This window comes from Grammomys surdaster, unplaced genomic scaffold, assembly GCF_004785775.1.
Source record: "Grammomys surdaster isolate TR1022 unplaced genomic scaffold, NIH_TR_1.0 183, whole genome shotgun sequence".
Taxonomy (NCBI): Eukaryota; Metazoa; Chordata; class Mammalia; order Rodentia; family Muridae; genus Grammomys; species Grammomys surdaster.
The window spans coordinates 148,681-167,570 of record NW_021604628.1 but is presented as its reverse complement, the minus strand read 5'-3'; the positions used below and the strand labels follow the sequence as shown (position 1 = coordinate 167,570).

At 48.9% G+C, this 18,890-nt stretch overlaps 1 protein-coding gene across 2 annotated transcripts; it reads right to left on the bottom strand.

Annotated features, from left to right (window-relative positions):
* Positions 1-78: 78 nt before the first annotated feature.
* Kctd20 (potassium channel tetramerization domain containing 20) lies at positions 79-14,787 on the bottom strand. 2 transcript variants are annotated; one of them, XM_028767912.1, is made up of 7 exons: positions 14,721-14,759; positions 10,531-10,709; positions 7,150-7,417; positions 5,759-5,861; positions 5,286-5,406; positions 4,473-4,670; positions 79-3,398 (listed from the first exon to the last, which is right to left on the bottom strand). In XM_028767912.1, the coding sequence occupies exons 2-7, from the start codon at positions 10,688-10,690 to the stop codon at positions 2,995-2,997; spliced, it is 1,254 nt and encodes a 417-aa protein (XP_028623745.1). In that variant the 5' UTR covers positions 10,691-10,709; positions 14,721-14,759; the 3' UTR covers positions 79-2,994. The 2 variants fall into 2 exon arrangements, with proteins under 2 accessions (XP_028623745.1, XP_028623746.1); XM_028767913.1 differs by lacking the exon at positions 10,531-10,709 and having other exon boundaries at positions 14,721-14,787.
* Between the last annotated feature and the right edge of the window lie 4,103 nt (positions 14,788-18,890).

The following is an 18,890-nucleotide window of genomic DNA, read 5'->3' as shown; positions in this document are numbered from 1 at the left end:
GGAAAGAAACCTACTATCCTGGCCTTTAAATTCATTGGAGGTTTGCTTTGTGATTTTCTCTTCTATTAAATGACAGGAGACACAAATAAAAATACTTTATTATAGAAAAAGCATCCCATACACAGGACTCCGTAAACACTGGTAGGTGAACAAGTGCAACTTCAAAAGTAAATATAATGTAAGAGGCAAAATCCACACCGTTTTGCCCTTAGGAGAAAACTTATTCTCCAGAATGATCCCATCAGACACAAGAGTGGCTCTGCCTCCTGGGAAAACAGCAGAGTCCTGCGGAGTCCCTGCACCTACCTATCTCAGAAGCTGTTGATGGCCACCACTAAAACTCTCCACTTGAGTTGAAGCCTGTGCTCTGAACAGTTTTGTTTCCCTAAGACACATCCTCTGAGAAGACGCCCCTCGCTGGGTTTCCTGCAGAGCACTCTCAGGCCTGTACACATCAGACATCACACAGCATCTCCTGAGATGCTGGTTAAGATAATTTTGGCTGCTGTACCCAGTCCCTCCTATCTTCCTCAGACTCTGCCATCACCCCATTTGTTGCGTTCTAATACTGTGTCTGCCCCTGTTCACCACCTCCTTAACGCAGGCGCTCCTGGTCAACCCCACAAGATGCAGCAAGGGCATGCTGCAGAGTCACGCCTCAGGGTCACGCTCATCTTTTATCTTGTAAGATACTCTGAGACTCTGAGGTGTAAAGTCACCTTTCTCATGAGGCTTTCTGTGCACAGAGCCCAGCTTACTTACTTATACAGGCACTTAAAAAAGACACTGAGCCCCACATCCATCTTTTTATGAGAAAGGTCCTCTCTCACACATAGTAATCAACTGCAAAGACGACTGTAATCCAGCCCTTGATCCTGCAAGGTCCCACCACTAAAGAATGTCCCAACTTGGGGCCAGGCAGTGGCGACACACACCTTTAATCCTAGCACTCTGGAGTCAGACAGGTAGATCTCTTGAATCTGAAGCCAGCCTGGTCTATAGAGTGCGTTCCAGGGAGTCAGACAGGTGGATCTCTTGAGAATCTGAAGCCAGCCTGGTCTACAGAGTGCGTTCCAGGACAGCCAGGGCTACACAGAAAATCCTTGTTTTAACCCCACCTTACTCCTCCCTCCTCAAAGTAAAAAGGGGGAAAAAAAGTGTCCCAACACTGAGAACAGTAGGCAAGACACCAAACTACAATGACACCAAAATGTAGGTAAGAGTGGGGCTGAGGTACAAAAAAGCTTCCCTCTAGACAAGGAGCCCATGTCCCCAGCCTTTCAGTCGCCGCCACCCAGTGTCACTGGAGAGGCTTTTGATTGCCCCCTACTCAAACTCCATGGGCTGGAGTGTCAGGGTTAAGACCTCGTTCATAAAAAGCCAAAGCCAGTGAACCACCTCCAAAGAACAGAGAGAGGACTGTGCTCACACCTGAGTGTCCCACATATCACACATAGCGATCACTCCAGTGACCACTGAGAAACAGGAAGCACCACTGACCCTGGGCTGGACAGCTGCAGGTAGGCAACCATGTAGCACCAACAAAGTCAAAGCCAGAGCTGGCCTCGAACCAAGCCAAGCAACTTCACAGAAGTAACCTCAGCCCATATTCTGGATGCTGCCTCGCCGACACACCAATAGTCACCACACAAACTGCAGCCGCCTAGTTACCCTTTAGTTCTTTTCTGAGCAAGGAAGATCTCGCCCGACTCCCACTGTGATGCCACAAGCACAGAAAACACCGTTTTAAGAACGCTCTTGTTCTTCAATACTGGAGAGAGGGCTTCCAAAACCTGACTCTATCCATCAAGTGGTTCTGCTGTACAGTGTCTTATGGGAGCAGCTTCAAGAAACCAAACGTGTTCTCTAAGGAGTTTGAAGGAAACAGCTTACACACCACCTATGATGGGAAAATGCCCAGGGTGGAGGACGGACTCAAAGGTCAACTTCTACCAGGAAGTAAGATAATCCCAGACATTGCTGTCTGGCTCTTGACTCTGCAAACAGCCATGGAAATATCAGATGAAGGGTCAGGGGAATGATCTGGACGGCCACCTACCACACATGTAAGCGTGAACAGATAAATAACAAGGCCTGGACCTGATTTGGGGGACGAGCACAGTATTACTTTCTTACCATGTTCCAGCAGCTGATGGCCTGTTTAAAAAGAAAAGTGAGCATACTGGTATGAGAACGCTGGGGCAACACCTGCCCAGCTCACTACAGATGCCTTCTCCCTGGAGCTCGAAGGAGGGTAACAAGCAAATCTTCAAGGTATCAGTCTCCCACCACACCCACAGCAATGAGCCATCCCTGGGGACAGGCACTGTGGCTTCCCACCAGAGGAGAGGGTCCAGCTGGCCAATCTGAAGCCATTTTGCCACCTCATTTGCAAGTTTCACTTCCAAATGAAGGCGAGGCTGCACAAGCACCCCGCTGGGTCACTGCTGAGTTGGTTTGCTCCACCTTAGTGAAGAGCAGAGCTGAGCTGGAGCTCTTCGGAATTCCTCAGACATTTTGTCCAGATGGCATCCAGTTGCAGTGCCCAGGCCCCACCTTCCACCCACCCCAGCACACCTCAGGGGGGCACAGCCGGCCCAGCATAAATGTCTCTTCTAACATTTGGTCCTTTTGCTATTAAGCAATTAGTTTGATGTAAAACCATCCACCGGGTGTAAAAGAGTGGGCTCCTGTGCCAAATATGAGGTAACAGTCCACTTCCTCTCCTGTAGTCATACAAAGATTCAACCAAGAGCACCAGACCCACACTGTTTGTTTGCCAGGGCTGGTAAAGCTGATCGCCTAATTAGCAGAGAGCTTCTTCACCCAGCCAGAGGCAGACCCAGAAAAGGGCACATTAACAACTCAGAAAGGAAGGAGACAGGAGGAAGTATCTCCTAAGGGTGAGAAACCACGGGAGGGCAAGGAGGCCTGGTTGGGGGCGTTGGGGGTTCCCAGAGAAGAGCTCCAGCAACCTGGCAGACGCCTTTGCCTCTAATCTTGAAAGTCATTGGGAGCCATCTGAGAGAGTGGGGCGTTTAAGCGGTCAAGTTCGTCCACTTGAGGTGGATGATGCATTATTATCTCCTGGTCTTCCAAGACATCCTCTCCTGCAGCCACCAAATTCGTGAGGGATTTGCTGCGAACACACTGGAAATCCACATGGCGGCTCTTCCCCTCCTCCTTCTCCCACGACATCTGGATGAAGGGGCGCTGAACGTAATTGTAGATAACTTCAGACCGCCCGCCGGGCCTCCGCTTAACCTTCTCTTTACAGGTGGGGTAGCCTTCAATCCCAATGCGGATGTTCTTCAGGCCTCGCTCCTTTAACACCGTTTTAGCAACATCCCGATTCTCGATATACTTGAAGAATCTGTAGAGCTTGGAGCTGTAAAGAACTAACAAAACAAAGTCCAGGGTTAATCACAAAGACAGGGAGGGAGGCGGCAACCAGTAGGGAGCTATGTAACCCATGACACCCATGACGATGTCTGACCTTAACCCTCTCCCCGCCTCCAGCACCCCGCATGCTGGGATTCCTGGCATGTGACATCTATCAAAATTACAAAGCCCCAAGCTCTGGCATTCGATGTCTAGGAATATCCTACAGTGATGTGCAAAAGTACTGTTTAAAAGTCATCATGCAGGCTGGAGAGATGGCTCAGTGGTTAAGAGCACTGACTGTTCTTCCAGAGGTCCTGAGTTCAAATCCCAGCTATCACATGGTGACTCACAACCACCTGTAATGGGATCTGATGCCCTCTGCTGGTGTGTCTGAAGACAGCTACAGTGTACTCACATACATAAAGTAAATGAACCTTTAAAAGTCATCATGCATCTCATATTCACACATATATTCATATATATGCTTTCTATGTTATATACTTACACATATATGAATATGTATATACCTCCAGTGACCCATACAAGGCAAGTGAACTGTGGCACATTTATGAATGGAACACTGCAGAGTGTAAAGCTTTTTACATTCAGAGAACATACACAAAAGGACACTGGGTGCCGCAGGCTAAATCTCCTTGAAGGGCACATCCTTCCTTAAAAGGTGTGCCCATGACGCAGTGGGTGAGTGTGTCTGCCTGGGTGTGCAAGCTTGGGCTGGCTGGCTGGGTTCCAGGGATTCTGTCTCTGCCTCCCACATCACTAAAGGAGCTCTGGACTCCAGACAAGTGCTACCACATCCAGCTTTTGTCGGGTCTGGGGATCTGAGCCCAGGCCCTCACAACTTCATGCCAAGTGCTTTTCTTACCAGTCAATAACACTGAAATGAGAATGTAATTACCAACGCTAGGATCTGACAATGGCACCTACTGGGGAGGAGATAGAGGTCCCAACAGAGGTTAGACCTGTCCTGCTGGCTGTCCCTCCAGGTGCCTGTGCCCATCTCTAGCTGTCAGTGGTATCTGCACGGGCTCTAGGAAGCATTTTCTGGGGGAGTGGAGGGGGAGTCCTACTTTGGGAATACTCTTCCCCCATGGGTGGGGGGTGGTCTTCATCCCAGTCCACGGAGTCCTCGTCTGTTAGCACGACAATGTGACACTCTCGCTCGCCTTTCTTGGCACAGCCCACCATGATGGGCAGAATCAGTTCCTCGAGGTAGTGGTCAAACTGCTTGTGGGCACCATCGTTGGACAGCTCATGCAGTAAAGCACCTGGGGGAGGAGAGCGGAACGAACTGGTTCCTGTCCACACACATGCTAAGGAGATTTAAGCCCACAGCCCTCACAGAGGACACACAGGGAAGCAGCACGCCATGTGATAAGTAGTTTTACTTAGGCTCTTGGTGGTTAACAGATCCTTTCCTCACTGACACCCAGTGCCCCTGCCTGTCAGAGCTGACACCACAGTCCTACCCAAGAGCCAAGCAGGAGCTCAGAGCCCGGTTCCCAAGCACTGAGATCACAGGCGTGTCTCACATGCCTTGCTTACTGTCTGCCAGCGGAACCCTGAGTCCCTATGCTAGGTGAGCACTCTATCAAGTGAGCTACGCCCAGCCTCTTTGAGACAGGATGTTGCTCTGTGGCCTGCGCCAGCACTGAACTCATGGTGAGCCTCTTGTCTTCTGAGTGCTGGGGTGATGTTGTAAGCCACACTCCCCGGATGATGTGCTTATTCCACTTCCCCACAACCCGATGCAGGAGAAGCAATGGGTTAGTGAGTGAGCGGGACGTCCACCTTCCGGCAGTCCTCAGCCAACACACCACGTTCCTTCACTTCTGAGCAAAGGGAGAGCGTACTGGCTGAGTGTCCCCGACAGCTGTACTCACTCAGATCTTGACATCGGATAGTGTTGAAGTCAAAGTTAATGCAGAGATAGTCACACGTGTCTCTGAGATCTGGGATAGAGATGCCATCTGGGCAGTTAATGATGCCAGTTTTGTAATAATCCTGTGAACAGATCAGGAAGGAGAAATGTGAGCAAAGAAATGCACGGAAATGACTCCTCTAAGCCTAAGCACTCCTGCTGCATACTCCTCTGCTCTGGTGGACCCTGGAGTCACCTGGCTGGCACATTAGATGACAAAGTGGCTTCTGTCTGCCCAAGCTAAACAGAGCCTGACAACCAACTGAGCTCACGTAAGGACTTACGAGTCATAAGCAGCAAAGATAAGGGAAGGTGACGACTGCACACCAGGGACCCGAAAGTCAGTCACACAGTGTGTACCACTTAGGGCTGCAGCATGCAAGCACAAGCACGCACACCACGATGGAGGACAGAGAAGGACGCAGAGCCACATACCAGAACTGTGCGGAACACAGTGGCGCTGATCCCCTCTGCGATCTCGTACTCCCCTTTTTCATTGGGCCTTGTGAAGTTGTATTCTCTTCCTGGCCCAAACATCCTGAAAGACACCAGCAACAGATCACCTCCTCCAGCAGGGTCTGCAGAGGCAGCGATCTCTTCCTCTTCCATACATTACCCTACTCTCTTGCAGTATAATTTAAAAGCACAACCCTTCGACCTGACTGTCTTCAGAGGAATGTCACCTCAGGAAAGTCCTTCAGAGAAGAGGGAAAGAAGGGCGCATGGGTCTGTGGAGCAGACACTGCAGAGGCAGCTGCAGAGGGAGCTGTGGATGCCTCCCCTCTGCCCTAGAACCTGCCAGTGTAAACACCTCTCCTGGCTGCCCGTGCCTTTCCCCTTGTCCTGCCCAACATTTACTCGGCAGCACCCTGAGCTCTGCCTTCACCATTAACCTGTGAGGAATCGCCCACTCCAACAGGCTAGTGCAGCCACAGACTCAGAAAGGTGTGAGGCTCCTCTGCACCTTGACATATTTCAGTGAGGAAGCCTGTTCTCACCATCAACGCAGGATCTGGGTTACATTCCCAGCACCCACAGCGGCTCACAACCACCTGTAACTCCAGTCCCATCTGACACACTCTCTCCTGGCCTCTGCAGGCATTACATACATGTACTGCACAGACAAACCTGCAGGCAAAACACCAACACACACCAAGAAAGAATAAGCCAGCAACAGGCCAGGGCTCTAGCTCAGTAAAATTCTTGTTTTCCATGCGTAGGTTCCAGGTTCAATGTCCAGGACTGCTCATACACACACTCACTCAGACACAGACAGAGACAGAGACACACACAGACACACACACACATACACACACAGGCTATATAACTCAGAGTCCCCCTAAGTATTGATACTGTAAACCAGTCATAGTGATTTTAGCACTTGAGAGGTAGAGGCAGGAGCATCAGAGTTTAGAGCCAGCTTCAAACATAGTGAGTTCATGTCATGGGACTTCATCTCAAAAGGCAACAACAAACCCTACCCTGCCCCCACCAAAAAAATAAAAAAAATAACTACTAGAAATGGGTGAGTTTTTCTAGAACAGCTTCCCGGCTCCCGGGCCATGTGGATTATTTCTAACACTGCTCTGCACAGAAGGAGAACAGAACATGACCTGGGTCTCAACTTAGCAGCTCTGATCCATGCAGCTCAGAGAGCAAGGCCATGTGTTTACAGGGGGCAGGTCAAGGTTCAGCAGCTCCTGCAGCCCCTTCCCAGCCGCTGCCACGGAGCAGGGAGAGAGGAAAGTCAGCAGTGCACCGCAGTGCAGCTCTGCATCTGCTGCAAGGTCACACAACAGAGCACACTCACAAGCAAACTGTCGTACCTTCCCAACATGGTATCCGGATGAGCAGTGAAAATCTGAGGGTTTACCACAAAGCGCGTGCCGTCCACAAGAAGTGTCACTTTCTCCGGGGGCTGAGAGTGAGAGCTGCCTCCGAAACCCAAGCCACCGCCGTTTCCAAATCTCTCCGGAACAACGAAGGGCTCGTGGCTCCGCTTGCTCCCACTCTGGAAGCACGAGCCCTTGCTGTCTTCAGGAAGCGGCATTATGTGAGGATACTGAAGGCTTGCTGCTGCCTGAGGGGCATAGTCTGAAAGATCAGACAAAAAACCAAGTCACTTAAGGGCTAAAGTCTACAGAAAAATGTCTGCTCTAAAACAGCAACCAATGAACAACCACCTAGTCATAGGTGTTCACAGCCTAAAACACTAGCCTAGAGAAAACTAAAGACAAACCAGACACTTGAAAGCCAGGCAGACAGATCTCTGAATGTGAGGCTAGCCTGGTCTACAGAGTGAGTTCCAGGATAGCAAGAGCTACAAAGAGAGAAACCTTGTCTTGGAAAACCAAACCTAAACAAACAAACAAATAAACAACTCCTCTCACAAAACTAGAGTCTCAGGATGGACCCTGATAACTTCTTTCCATGTATGTGTGGTATGGGGTTGGGGGAGACCAAAGGCAGAAGCACCCACACTTTAGAGCAACTGCAGTTTTAAAGTAAACACAGCACAGAGGGAAAGCTGGGACAGAAGAGCAGGGCTCTGGTGGCCCGCAGTCTCTATCACTTGTTTTCAGTTTCGTCTCCATCTCTAAATAATACCTTACATCTGCTGTGCACATTCTTCAAGTGCTTGTGGGTTATGTGAGTGTCTGCAAGTGCCCAAGGAGACCGGAGGAGGGCGTCAGACTCCTGGGAGCCCTCTGGAAGAGCAGGAAGTACTCTCAGCTGAGCAGTCTCTCTAGCCCCGTAGTTATTACTTTTGAGGCAAGGCCTCATGAAGTCTAAGCTGGCCTTAAGTTCACTGTGTAGCTGAAGATAGCCTCTGACTTCTGATCCTCCCCCACCGAGCTCTGAGTGCTGGGATTAGAGCGTGCTCCGGCACACTCAGTCACAGCACTGGGAATGGTAGCCAGGGCTCTGTGTCTGTCCGGTTCTGTGTTCTACTTACTGTAGGCTCAGCTACAGCCCAGCACTGCCGTATTTTAGGAACTTACTACTACTGTATGCTAAAACTCAATTTTCACAGTCTACATTTTTATTCTACAAAGTTGCTTTTTTGTTTTTTAATTTGCCAGAAAGAAAGTCTTTATCTAACTCATTACTCTTCCTAGAACTTCTCAGAACCAACCATCCTCACGGTGTTAGAGAATCTCCAAGCACCACATCAGCTTCTGGACTGCCACACTTTGCTGTCGGCAGCAAATGCATGTGGCCTTAGGATTTATTCTTGGGATCTCATCCTTTTGTCCTAACATCCAAAAGCCATTCTCTTTAAATTAACTATTTAAAATTCCTCTCCTCCACTTTTGAGACAGGGCCTTGTGTAGCCTGGGCTGCCCTTACACTAACACCGAGTCTGAGGATAACTCGGAACTTCTTTGGGACCCTCATCTCCCCTCCCCCAGTGGTGGGATTGCAGGCATGTGACACCACATGTGGTTTACACGGTACCGAGGACCAGCATGTAAACAGCAAGCGTTTCTCTGGTCAACCCTGGGACAGTTCATTGTTAGTACGAACATTTGCCTTTTATCTCTAACAAACCATAAAATTATCTGTAGACTAAAGACTTGTTTTAAAGTTAAGTCTGTCTAAAATTTGCAAGAGGCATCTGTACGGGCAGCCAATGAGGTGGCCCAGTGAGTAAGGTGCTTGCCACGCACTTGACAGCTGCAGTTTGAGTTCCTGAACCTTGGAAAGGTGTGAGGAGAGAACTGACTCCATGAAGTTGCCCTCTGGTCACTGTGAGAATGTGCATGCTACAACACGAATAAAACTTTATTAACAAGCCGGGCAGTGGTGGCGCACGCCTTTGATCCCAGCACTTGGGAGGCAGAGGCAGGCGGATTTCTGAGTTCGAGGCCAGCCTGGTCTACAGAGTGAGTTCCAGGACAGCCAGAACTACACAGAGAAACCCTGTCTCGAAAAACCAAAAAAAAAAAAAAAAAAAAAAAAACAAACTTTATTAACAAGGAGCTGCTGCTCAGTTGGAAATTTACTCAGCATGTACAAAGCCCTGCGTTTGATCCCAGTACTACCTCAGCACTGGGGAAGTGGAGGCAAGAGGATCAGAAGTGCAAGGTCAGCTACCTAAAAAGGGAGGCCAACCTGGGCACCCTGAGACCTTGTCTCAAAAACAAAACAAAACATCCCCTCCCTCAACACACACATACACACTCAATAAAACTGTAAATCATAACAAAAATAGGTTGCAGCCACATTGGACAATTTTGTAATACTATGGGCTGGAGAGCTGGCTCAGTGGTTAAAAGCACTGCATGCTCAACCAGAGGACCTGGGTTCAATCCCCAGCACCCACATGGTGGCTCACAACCATCTGTAACTTCAGTTCCAGGAGATCTGATGCCCCTTTTTGACCTCCATGGACACCAGACATATAGACAGAGCACTCGTATATGCAAAATTATTAAGATAAATTAATATGTATGCAAATTTTTATGTATCTCTACTCAGTAAACTGTAGTTGCCTTTTTAAAGTTATAGGCTGAAAAATATGATAAAACATTCAGCCAGTTAAGAATTAGCCAACTGAGCCCAGTGTGGTGATCCGCGCCTTTGATCCCAGCATTCAGGAGGCAGCGGCAGGTGAATCTCTGAGTTTAAGACCAGCCTGGTCTACAGAGTGAGTTCCAGGACAGCCAGGGCTACACCAAGAGACCGTCTCCAAAACCAAAACCAAACACACCAAATACCTGAGTTCCAGTTTACAAGCAACAGTTAGTTAGGGTGTGATGGTGTGTATGCCTGCCATCCCCAGGAGGCAGAGGCAAGAGGGCTGCGGAGTGCAAGAGCCTGGTCCACAGTGCGAAAGCCAGCGAGCCACGGTGAAGACTCCATCTAAGGGCCTGCCCACAACAACTTAGCAGGAGCTGTCTTGCCATTAGCACCTGGATCCAGAGCCCTCTGAGGACGGGCGACTATGAACAATTCTGTCCACGCCATTCATGAACTCTCATGGAGTAGATGGTAAGGACCAGAGCTAAGGCACCCTGCCTCCTGGCTCCAAACGTGTAGCCATTTGTCTTACACCCTCACTCCAGGTGGACAGGCCATGCTGACTGGAGGTTTTCTATGGTGGTCAGCTGGATACACCGTGACAGGTATGCTAAGCCAATGAACTTAGTCTATGCTCACGTTAACAACCTGCATTCTGGGTGAGAGCCCCCCAGTCGCTGTACCTTCACTCCTGGCAGCTAGGGGACAAGTGAGACTATGAAGACCAGAGGACCCCGAGCTGCTGCTGGCTTTCTCTTGAGTGGCAGCTAAGGCCTCATCTCCTAGGAAGCTGAGCTCTGGCTGCAATAACAAGTCGTCATCACTGCCCTGGAGAACATTCATTCTTAGTCAGAAAGGAAGCCTGGAAGACAAGGAACGGGTATGATTTAGAAGTCAGAAAACAGGCTCCTGTGGACTTCCATGGTTTACAGTGGTTGGTAAAAGCCATCTGTAACACTGGTGGACCTAGGTGGTGTTTTACCAACTCCTACGAATTGGTGTACTTGTTTTAGGGAACGTTTTTTGTTTTGTTTTGAGATAATGACTCTCTTCGTAGTCCTGGATGTCCTCAAACTCAGAGATCTCCCTCCCGAGTACAGACCTTCAAAGCATACACCACCATGCAGGCTAGGTACTACGAATTCTACATATTACGTGGTAGAACATAATTCAGTGTCATCCATGTCACAAATCAAGAAGCAGGGAGAGTTCAATAGCTGAAAGTCTATTTTTTTAAAATGGCATATGCATGTCTGCAGCTATCATGCATCAAACACCACAACCACAACGCCATACGAAAGTGAGCAGTGACTAACACAGACACTCAGAACTGTCCAAGGGACTAAGAATAAAACCAACAGCAAGTGCTCGGCGGTAGAGAGGACATCTAGAGCCACCTCTGCCTCAGGCTCAGGAACGTCTCAGCAGCAGGAGTGGGGAGAATGTAAGACCGAAGGTGACCGTCTCTGAGAAACACACGTGTCCTCAGCCAGACAGGACTGCTGTATACATCAACAGCTCTACCAAGCCAGTTAAAGCGTAGAGCATGAGTGGGGAGGAGGCCACAGGCAGCATGCCCATGCTCCGGGCGATGACCCCACATGTCCCGCACCACACGGCAGCTCTACTTAGGCTCAGAAGCATGAAGCTGGGAGGGAGAGGTGATAGGGAGGACCTAGGGGCGTCGCAGGGAAAGTATGGGGTGAACACGATCAACACACACTGTGTACACCGTGTTCGCCAATCAATTTTTCAAAGACTACATAAAAATAATAAGAAAAAGGGGCTGGAGGATGCCCAGTTAGGAGTGCACGCCACTCTTACAGAGAATCCCACTTTGCTTTGCGGCACCTGCAGTAAGTGGTTGGCTCCTCTGTAACTCCATCTCTGATGCTGATTTCTGGCTCCTACAGGCTCCTGCACTTACCGTGCACACACCCACAGACACCAGCAAGTACACGTAACTTAAATAAGCTAACACACAAACACTGACTTGTACTAAGTTCTTTTCACCTTCTCTTGGTAGAGAGCTTACTAAACACAAACAGGCCCAAAGCCCAGTCCCCACCCTCAGGCACCACAGACAACAAAAGTTCAATTGAAAAACAGAGGGCTCAGCAGGTAAAGGCTCTTGCCCAAGGTAACAGCTCGAGTTTGATACCAGAACCACAGGGAGGAAATAGATAACCTGCAAGTTGTCCTCTGACCTCCACGTGCAGACTATGACATGAGCGTGCATGCCACCCCCCCAAAAGAGTGTAATAAACAACTTCATAAAAAAATACTGAAATCGAAGTTAGTTTTTAAAAACAGATGAAGAAAATCTAAAAGCTCTCTAGGACTAATCGAGAAGAAACAGCGGTGATGGTTACACAACTTGCGGCTGAGATGACTGTTGGCTGAGAGCACTGCTGCTCTGCAGAGGACCTGAGTTCTGTTCCCGGCACCCACATGGTAGCTCCCATCCAGGGGATCTGATGACCTCATGTCAAGGGAAGAGCATTCGTGTGGTAAAGGCATAGAATACCCCGACTCCCCAAAACAAACTGCCAACTAGGACACCCACTAAACCTGACTATGAGGAGACCGGCGTCGACGGTCCTGGACACGGCTCACACGTGTAACTTCTACAACCCGACCTTTATTAAGTCTTTCCTAAAGTGAATCTCCTACAAGCGGAGTGCTAACTCCACGGGTTTGTAAGCCAGCCATCTGCGTGTTCTTATCTTTTCCCGACTTATTCAAGCTTCCTTCCAAGATTTATCTCAGCACTTTCATCACTGTTGTTTACAGTGAGAACACACATTTCCTGCAACCTCCCATGAGACACTGGCTCTGCGGCCACATCCGAGTCTCTCCGTTTTCTTCACCCCTTTATATCTCCTCTCTGCACCGTTTCCTCTCTGAAGCATTAAAAGATATAACTAGAGCAGGAAAGGCAGCAGGCTAGACTAGGAATCCTCCTTCTATCACCTCAGACTCTTGTTTGGAAGCAGGAAAGAGAATGGGAAGAAAAAAAAAAGTACAGAATGCGGTAAGGACCAAACCTAGTGGCTCACAGGCACGCGGAGCAGTTGCCGGACCATTGAGTTCCATCCCTAGCCTGCCTTGGCGTCTTTACCTGAAAGACTAGAGGCTGTGCTAGGTAAACTTAGAGTGTGCTCCCTTATCCTTTAAGGTTCAAATTTCAATGGCTTTCCCATCTTAAATCATTTAACATCCAAACAGGTCCCTTCGGCTTCTCACTCCAGTTAGCCATGGGAGCTTGGGGAGATCCCATTTGTGGCAGGTGAGAAGCACGAAGGGGAAAAATCAGGAAGCTCAGCACTACAGAAAGGCACACCATTTTGTAAACCATCTCCCAACAACTACAAAAAACCATCAATAAGTGACCATTCATCCAAAGACACCAAAGCCAAGAAAACCGCCAAAACCTCCTGGCTAACTTTAAGGTCACCTGTGGAGTCTATCTCAAGAGACATCAAGATGTAGAAAACACCTTTGGCAGTCATCCGACCCTCATTTCTGCCAGACAGCAAGGGAATTCTGGGATACTGTCTCTAAAATGACTTACTTCAGTTCCTCTGCGTAAGATAGGCATCACTCAGATATTCTGTATATTCAGTGAACTGATACCCAGAACAACTAAAAGCCCACAAGTACCACTGATGCTGGCACCAGAGAATCAGAGACCTCCAGGTTATGAGAATTACACGCTCGAGCTCCCTGGCTGGTACTATGGGGAGGAAGACAGAGAGCTGGGGAAGGAAGCTATGACCTGAAGGTAAGCTCAAGCTTCCATGGTCCTACCAACAGGCTTCTGAGAGAAACAAGCCGGGTTAGCCTGATCCAAGCCTTCTTTCTCCCACCAAGGCAATAACAGGATATGGATAAAAGCCATTTCCTGCTCTGATGTCAGGGCTCCAGAAAACACTATCCTTCCTCACACACTCTAATTTAGAGTCAGGGCTTTCTGACTCCCGACAGTTTAGGAACAGGAGAAGAGTGAGTCAACAGAAAGAAAAAGACATCAGACAGTTTTTACAATTCTCGGCCAAACTAATAGTGGTTTCCTAAGGTCTGGTTCTTGGCTTACCAAGGCAGCCCAAGGAGGGTGGGTGCCTGTCAACACTGCAGACTCAGCGGCCCACCCCAGGCTTCTAGAATTAATTTCTGGGAGCCTGCAAAACACGTTTGAGAACTGCAACTTTAAGATTTTTTGTTTTTGTTCTTCTGGAGTCGCATTGACGTTCTAATTCACGATTCGTCACAACTAATATCATTCCAACACTTTGTCTGGCAGATCATTTAAAAAGCAACCTCAGATTTCTAGGTAAACAACGACCTATCAGCAAACGGACACCGCGAAAGGGCTTAGAGAGATATTTTCTTAAGTTGGTCAGAGTTCCTTGCCCGTCTGTTAGTTCGTCTGCTGAACTCTCACTTTAAAAAGATCAGATTTACTTCAAGATGGTAAATCGGCCCAATCCAGGAAATCTTCAGAAAGAATGACAAACTCCCACAACGGGTAGGGGTCCCGACCGTGCAAACCTGACGACACTGTCTGCTATAAAAAGTTCTTATCTGCGTGGAAAAAAAAAAATCCCCCGGTTCTGCACTCAGCCTAGGATGACGACAGAGGGGCGACAGGATCCGACAGAAGGTTCCAGAGCTTCGGGAGAAGCTCGACCGACCTTCCCCAGCCTGGGCTACCGGTACCCCGCGAGGTCTGTCGGCCGGTTCACCGGGCTTCTCCTTTCTCCTAAGGCCGGGGAGGAGCCCGCGCGGGGCCTCTCAGGCCGCGGCGTCGCGCCCGCCGCCATCATCAGCCCGCGCCGCCGCCCAGCCTGCCACCCGGCTGCCCGCCACTCACCGGCCGCTTGCTGCCACGCTGTCGGCCACCGGAGCCCCGGGAGCCACCGACCAGCTCCGGCCACCGCGCGCCCCCGCCCCGGCCGCGGAGACGCGGCTGAGTCACCCGGCCTTTCAAAACAAGAGTCCCGCCCCTCACCCCCGCGCGGGGCATGCCGGGAGGGCCGCGCGCCACGCCACGCCCCCCGCCGCGTACTAGGCCACAGGCCGGGGCCTCGCCTGCTGGGTCCGCCCGGGACCCCGCCGCTTGCCCCGGGCAGCCGGGGTAGGGCGCGCCGCCCACGCTTGCGCTCCATCACTAAAGGGCTAAGACGGGAAAGCGAGCTGCGGACTTGACGGTGAAAGAGGCTGGGTAGCCTCGGGACGCGGGATGCTCACGGGAAGATGAGCCTCGCCTTTTGTGTGGCGGATGGATATGAAGTGCAGCCCAAAGGCAGAAAGATAAACAACATCAAAAAGAACAAAAGATGGAGAAAGGAAAAGAACAAAAATGGAACACCTGGAAGCAAACTATTAGAAAGCTGGTTGTGTTCGCCGCAGGCTCGAGGCCTGTGAAACGCACAGGGGAACCCTGAGAGGAAGAACCTGGCTCCATCTCTCCCTGTCACGAGGACTTGGTGGCTTTTGTACTTCAAAAAAGTCATCAGACCAGTTGATTACACAATCGCAACGATTGCACAAACTTCTGGTTCCGGGTGTTTCGTTCTTTTGAGGTTTTGCTTGGTTTAACATTTATTTGCCTTCTCCCCCTCCCCGGCTCTCCACTCTAATACATGAGGTGTCCTTATTTTGTTTTTTTGAGACAGTCTCCTTTATCCCAGGTTGGCCTCGCACCTCTGATCCGACCTCCACTGTGTGAGTGATGGAGTTACAAACATCTACCATAGCTGGTTTGTGCAGGGCTCGGGTGTAACCCAGGGTTTCATGCACCTACCAGTTGGGCTGCACCTCCAGCCCCGTGTTGTTTTGTTTTGTTGCGATTGGACGCCACAGAGGGTCTAGAATTTGCTGTGTAGCCAAGGATGACTTTGGGGTCCTCATCCTCCTGTCTCCATCTCGCAAGCGCTGACAATATTCTACTTTAAAACTGCTGCCGAGCACCAAATAAACTAATAAAACCACGCAGAAAAATATAGGGAATGCCTGTGTGCACCGCATTGAACACCTGTAATCCTAGCAATTGGGGGGTAAAGGCGGGACGATCAGGAAATCAAGGTCGTCCTTATTTGGCTCATGTTCCCACTGTGGTGTGTGTATCCACTTTGCCCAGTTTCCCCTTCCCCCTTACCACCCATCACTGAGGAAGTCAGGGAACCCAGTCAGGAAACTGGAGCCAAAGGTTATGCAAGAGGGCTACTAACTAGCTCGGTCCCCATGGCTTGCTTAGTTTTCTTATACAACCCATGGCCTTGCTCAGGGGTGGCATTATCCACAGTGAGCAGGGTCCTCCACATCAATCATTAAATTAAAAAAAAAAAAATCCCACAGTCATCCGTATCAGGACAATCTGAGGAAGGCAATGCTTCAAAGGAGGTTCCCTCTCCCAAAGGGACTCCAGTATGTGACAAAAACCAACCAGCACAGTTAAGTAACAAGTTTGAGGCCAGCCTGGATTTCAGTTTCCCACCTCAGTCAGCATTCTGATAAAAACACTTAGCAACAAAAGTCTGGTGGTGGAGGCGCACGCCTTTTAATCCCAGCCCTCAGAGACAGGTGGAACTCTGTGAGTTCGAGGCCAGCCTGATCTACAAAGTGAATTCCAAGACAGCCAGGGCTACACAGAGAAACCCTGTCTCAAAACAAGCCAAACACAAATACCACCACCACCACCACCATCATCACCGCTACCTACCTCACAAAAAAGCCAACACAGTAATGAGATCATGCACTGGCATCTCTGGGCCTTGGAACTACAGAGAACACGCTCACTGATAAAATTTCCTCCCAGAAGTTTCCTCTTCTGCTCCTGTGCCCCTGCCCTGCCCCCTGTGCAGTCTCCACACCAACGGAGGGACTGCTGCCTTTCTTATTCTGAATATAGGACAATCAACTTCCGATTCCTTTTATGTCTGAGCGACCCTTGCACATCCTGAGCCAACACTTAACACCTGTTACCTACCATCCAAAGGTAATAAGAGATAACACATCTTTAATAGTTAAGATTAAAAGGGTTGCCCTTTGATTAAATTTCATGATCAGTGTATCAGCCAAGACACTGATTTTGGATGAATATCAATTTATAAGCAGCATATGAAAAATTATAAAGAATTATTTATGTATATGAGAACACTGTAGCTGCCTTCAGACGCACTAGAAGAAGGGAAGGCATCAGATCCCATTACAGATATTTGTGAGCCACCTTGAGGTTGCTGGGAATTGAACTCAGGACCTCTGGAAGAGCAGTCAGTGCTCTTAACCACTGAGCCATCTCTCCAGCCTGAGAAATGTGTATTAATGCTGACTTTTGTCACTTTGATTTAACTGTGTCCCCAAATGTCTGAACTAGATTTATCATCTGAGACTGTAACTCTTTCTAAAGCCAGATAGGCAGGTCTGGGACTTTCATTGTTCCTAATGGCTGGCTTGAAAGGCCACACAGGTTCACATTCAACTAATGGGGTTAGTACATTTCCTAAAATATTACACCTGCTGCCAGTAAATACTATAGAACGTTGAAAATTCTTCGTGATGTTTCACAACCCTTAAAACTCCTAACCAACCAAGGGAGGAAGGTTTTATCATGCAGATTTACACATAAGGAAAACAAGACCTAAACAAGTAGTGTTCTAGGCTATTAAACTACTGGGTACTGTTTATAGGAGGCTCAGCCAGGTCACGTGACCCTAGTTCCATCTCCTGGCTCCATGGAGAACTCCTCCATGTTCCTAATAAGTAGAGACTTTGCTTGTTATTTATTTATTTAGAGAGAGTCTCTATAACCTGGGTTGGCCTAGAATTCACTTTGTAGTTTATGCTGGATTCATACTTGTGACAATCCTCCTGCCTCAACCCCCTGATTACTAAAATTACACACATTTACCACCATGCTCAGCTGGTAAAGTAATTGCTACAGAAGCATGGCAACCTGGGTTTGGATCTGTAAAGAGCCAAGTACATCAGCATATGCTGTACCCTAGCTCTAGATATGGGACGATCCCTGGGGCTTTCTGTCCAGACAGTCTAGTTAGGTTATTTAAAGAGAGAACTAAATGCACTAAGAAAAAAAACCAAGTTGCCAGATGGTGGTGGCACACACTTTTAATATAAGCACTCGGAAGGCAGAGGCAGGCAGATTTCTGTGAGTTCAAGGCTAGCCCAGTCTACACAGAGAAAATCTGTCTTGAAAAACAGAAGGGAAAGAAAAGAAAAGTTAAGGCCAGTGAAATGCCTCAGCTGAAGACACTTGGTACAAAGCCAAGGTACCCAGGGTTCAATCCTTGGGACCTACATGAGGGAAAGAGAGATCCAGTTCTAGAGTTGCCTTCTGACCTCCATACAATGAAAACACACAAAATAAGTAAATGTAACTTTAAAAATTAAAAGAGAGGGATGGAGAGATGGCTCAGAGGTTAAGAGCACTGTCTGCTCTTCCAGAGGTCCTGAGTTTGATTCCCAGCACCAACATGGCAGCTCACAACCATCTGTAACTCCAATCCCAGGGGAGCTGATGACTCTTCTGTCCTTCATGGGCTCCTCCTGCATCCATATAGGCCAAACACATACACGTAAAATTAAGCAAATAGTTATAAATATAGGGATCAATAAAAAGATAATGAACGGTAGCCCAGAGGGCAAGCTTTAAACACTGCACTCTTTACTTTTGAAGAAGGCAAGAACTCATCCTAGAGTTGACTGTTTAGAAACCACAGATGCCCAGTTGGAGCGCCCAGAACCAAGGTTACCTCTGCAAGTCAGAGTCCTGTAGGGAGTAGAATGGGGAAACCAGGAAATGTGAACGAGACGCCAACGCAGGCTGGCTGGAGAAGTCTTTATTTCTCCTTTCCCTGGTTGCTAGTTCACAGACACACTTGAGTCCAAGCCCATGTGTGAGTCAGTCACAACGGCTCGTGTTTGTGACTATACAGTTCTTATTCTCTCTCCCTCTTTTAAATTTTTTAAAAATTTATTTATTTTACTTACGTGAGTACACTGTCGCTGTCTTCAGACACAC